The 2,690-nt window shown below is 38.3% G+C and overlaps 1 protein-coding gene across 1 annotated transcript; it reads left to right on the top strand.

The window, feature by feature from the left end:
- Positions 1-98: 98 nt before the first annotated feature.
- LOC123974243 (plasma membrane ascorbate-dependent reductase CYBRD1) lies at positions 99-2,550 on the top strand. The gene is made up of 4 exons (XM_046054807.1): positions 99-364; positions 894-1,102; positions 1,496-1,650; positions 1,779-2,550. The coding sequence occupies exons 1-4, from the start codon at positions 172-174 to the stop codon at positions 2,056-2,058; spliced, it is 837 nt and encodes a 278-aa protein (XP_045910763.1). The 5' UTR covers positions 99-171; the 3' UTR covers positions 2,059-2,550.
- Positions 2,551-2,690: the final 140 nt, after the last annotated feature.

Below are 2,690 nucleotides of genomic sequence, written 5' to 3' on the forward strand. Positions count from 1 at the left end.
GCGCAAAAACCCTTTTGTAACCACAAAAAGTTACAAAACCTCTTTCCTCCAAACATTAGGCAGCTCTGCGTCATGTGACCGTGGTCCGTCCTCACCAGCCGCCACTTGAAATAGTTGTATTTGTGGTAACAGTTGTGCAGTCGAATCGCTCCCTGTCGTGCTACTGCTTTAATGGCGATGGAGCATTTGGCACAGTTCGTGGTCGCTCTGTCTGTCGCCTCCGCCGCTGGCTTTGTCTCTATAATATTCGTGCTAAGATGGGTTCTCCACTATAAAGAAGGTTTAGCCTGGGATGGAGGACTGGCCGAGTTCAACTGGCATCCGGTGTTGATAGTCACCGGATTTATTTTCTTGCAAGGGATAGGTGAGAGGAGTTTTTCGTTTTAAGAAATATGATGGGAAAACGTGAATTGTGCTTTGCTTTGAAGAAATGTAAACTAAATGAAAGTTTTGCTCAAGGCTAAGTTACACAAGGTTCCCTTTTCCAAGGATGTTAGGGGGAGGTGACCACGGCTGAGTATGAGTAATTATAAAAGCTTACTCCACTGACTAAACTTCCACGGTTAACTATGGCCGTAGCCTAAAAGGTAGCAACCACAGATGTGAATTGAGTAAATTATGAGTTTAGTTTGATAATATGGCTTAACATAAGAAAATTGCTTCAAGGAAGCCTAAACTATTGACACATTTTACATGGTTTTACAACCTAAAAAGTAATTTATATAATGACATATACACCTTTCATTGCAAACTTTAATATGTGCCTGTCATTGGCTAGATGAAAAGTTTGGTTTTTAAGGAAAAATGTGTTTAATATTGTCAGAATCTGAAAATTATTCCCCATAATTACATCAAGAATTGATAGAATGACACTGAATGATCCTCTCTTGCAGCCATCATTGTCTACAGACTCCCCTGGACCTGGCAGTGCAGCAAACTAATGATGAAATTCATCCATGCAGGCTTAAACTTACTAGCCTTCATCTTAGCTGTTATATCTATGGTGGCAGTTTTTGACTTCCACAATGCTGCCAAAATCCCCAACATGTACAGTCTGCACAGCTGGCTGGGCCTGATAGCTATGATACTGTACTGTCTCCAGGTAAAAAAAGATTATATTTCAAATTATTGGAAATAGTGGATAACAATGCAAGGCACCTTATTGTTTTGTGGGGCAGTACTGCTTTTGCTGTTAGTAATAAATGGTATGGAGTTTGACATTTTGCACCTAAATGAGCTTTATTGTTGCATGTTCAAACCCATGTACCTTTTACTAATCTGTCTTTTATGGAGCAACACACTGTCCTTCTCTATATGTAATACATTATATATAGAGAAGGACAGTATGTCTTATACATAATGTGATATTAAGATTATCTTTAACCACAAAACAATAACCTCTTATTCTTCTGGTCATTTCTAAAATACAGAGTGAACAACAGTCTTGATTAATATCTGATGAGTATAAAAAAATGTTTTCTCTTTCAATGATAAGCTTGTTCTTGGAGTTGGCATGTACCTGATACCAATCACACCTGCATCCTGGAGAGCAGCGTTTATGCCCCTGCATGTCTACAGCGGCCTTTTACTCTTTACCAGTGTTATAGCTGTGGCGCTCATGGGCATCACAGAGAAACTCATTTTTGGCCTGTAAGTATTAAAATAGATAAAGAAATAAAGGCTTTTAATAGTGTATTAAAATCTACAAAACAGGTGTACAATGTTAATGTGCTGAATTACCATTGGAATAACTTAATTTTTTGTACTTCATCACCAAGGAGCAACCCCAAGTATAAGGACTCTCCTCCAGAGGCCATCTTTGTGAACGTTCTGGGAGTTCTCCTGGTGGTTTTTGGAGCTCTTATTCTCTGGATCGCTACTCGGACGTCTTGGAAACGGCCCAGTGACCAGATATTGCATACTTTGCATACCAGTGGGGGAGGTGAGGACAACTCCAATGTTGGTCCTGCCCTGCCTCAGCTGTCTGATAGAACTGATGCAGTGGCCTGTGGAGAAGTCAGGAAAAGGAGTAACAAAGTAGATGATGAGGTGAACTGATTGTGAAATAACTGACTGGGAGCTGATACTGTCTCCAGTGTTGAATGTATGCACACCCAGTCTATGCTGTTAAGAGAAAGTAAAAAAGAAATCTATTGTTTTGCTGATCTTTCCATTATAACTTTCTCTCTTGCACCTTTTAAGAATGTAATGTTGATGGTACTTTGAGCTTGCTGTTTTTGTTTTTTTAAATCTGGTATTGTTGTCAGCACATGTAAATAATGGTGAGCTACTTTATAACAACATTCAAATAATGTGGGAATACACTTTCTTGACATACACTGTACAAATGAGCATTTTATAATCTCTAATTCCTCTGGGGTTTTCAACCTACATTTTACATTAAATATTTGAAATCTGTAACTGAATAGCCTATTTAGAAATATATTAATACTGTAATTTTTAGCTGCAGAAGATGAACAATATTCACACAATGGAACAGTAAATAAATATGAGCACCGATTTGTCGTTGCGACATTAGGCTAACCATTACTCTTGCTTACAATTACTGTTTTATATTAATTCCTTTCAAATATACATTTACAACATGAACCACTAACATTAATCGAAAGACTTGTCCTCACATCATGAACGCTGCAATTTGAGGTTGAGCCAAGCTCAAAATCTCCATC

This window comes from Micropterus dolomieu, linkage group LG07, assembly GCF_021292245.1.
Source record: "Micropterus dolomieu isolate WLL.071019.BEF.003 ecotype Adirondacks linkage group LG07, ASM2129224v1, whole genome shotgun sequence".
Classification (NCBI taxonomy): Eukaryota; Metazoa; Chordata; class Actinopteri; order Centrarchiformes; family Centrarchidae; genus Micropterus; species Micropterus dolomieu.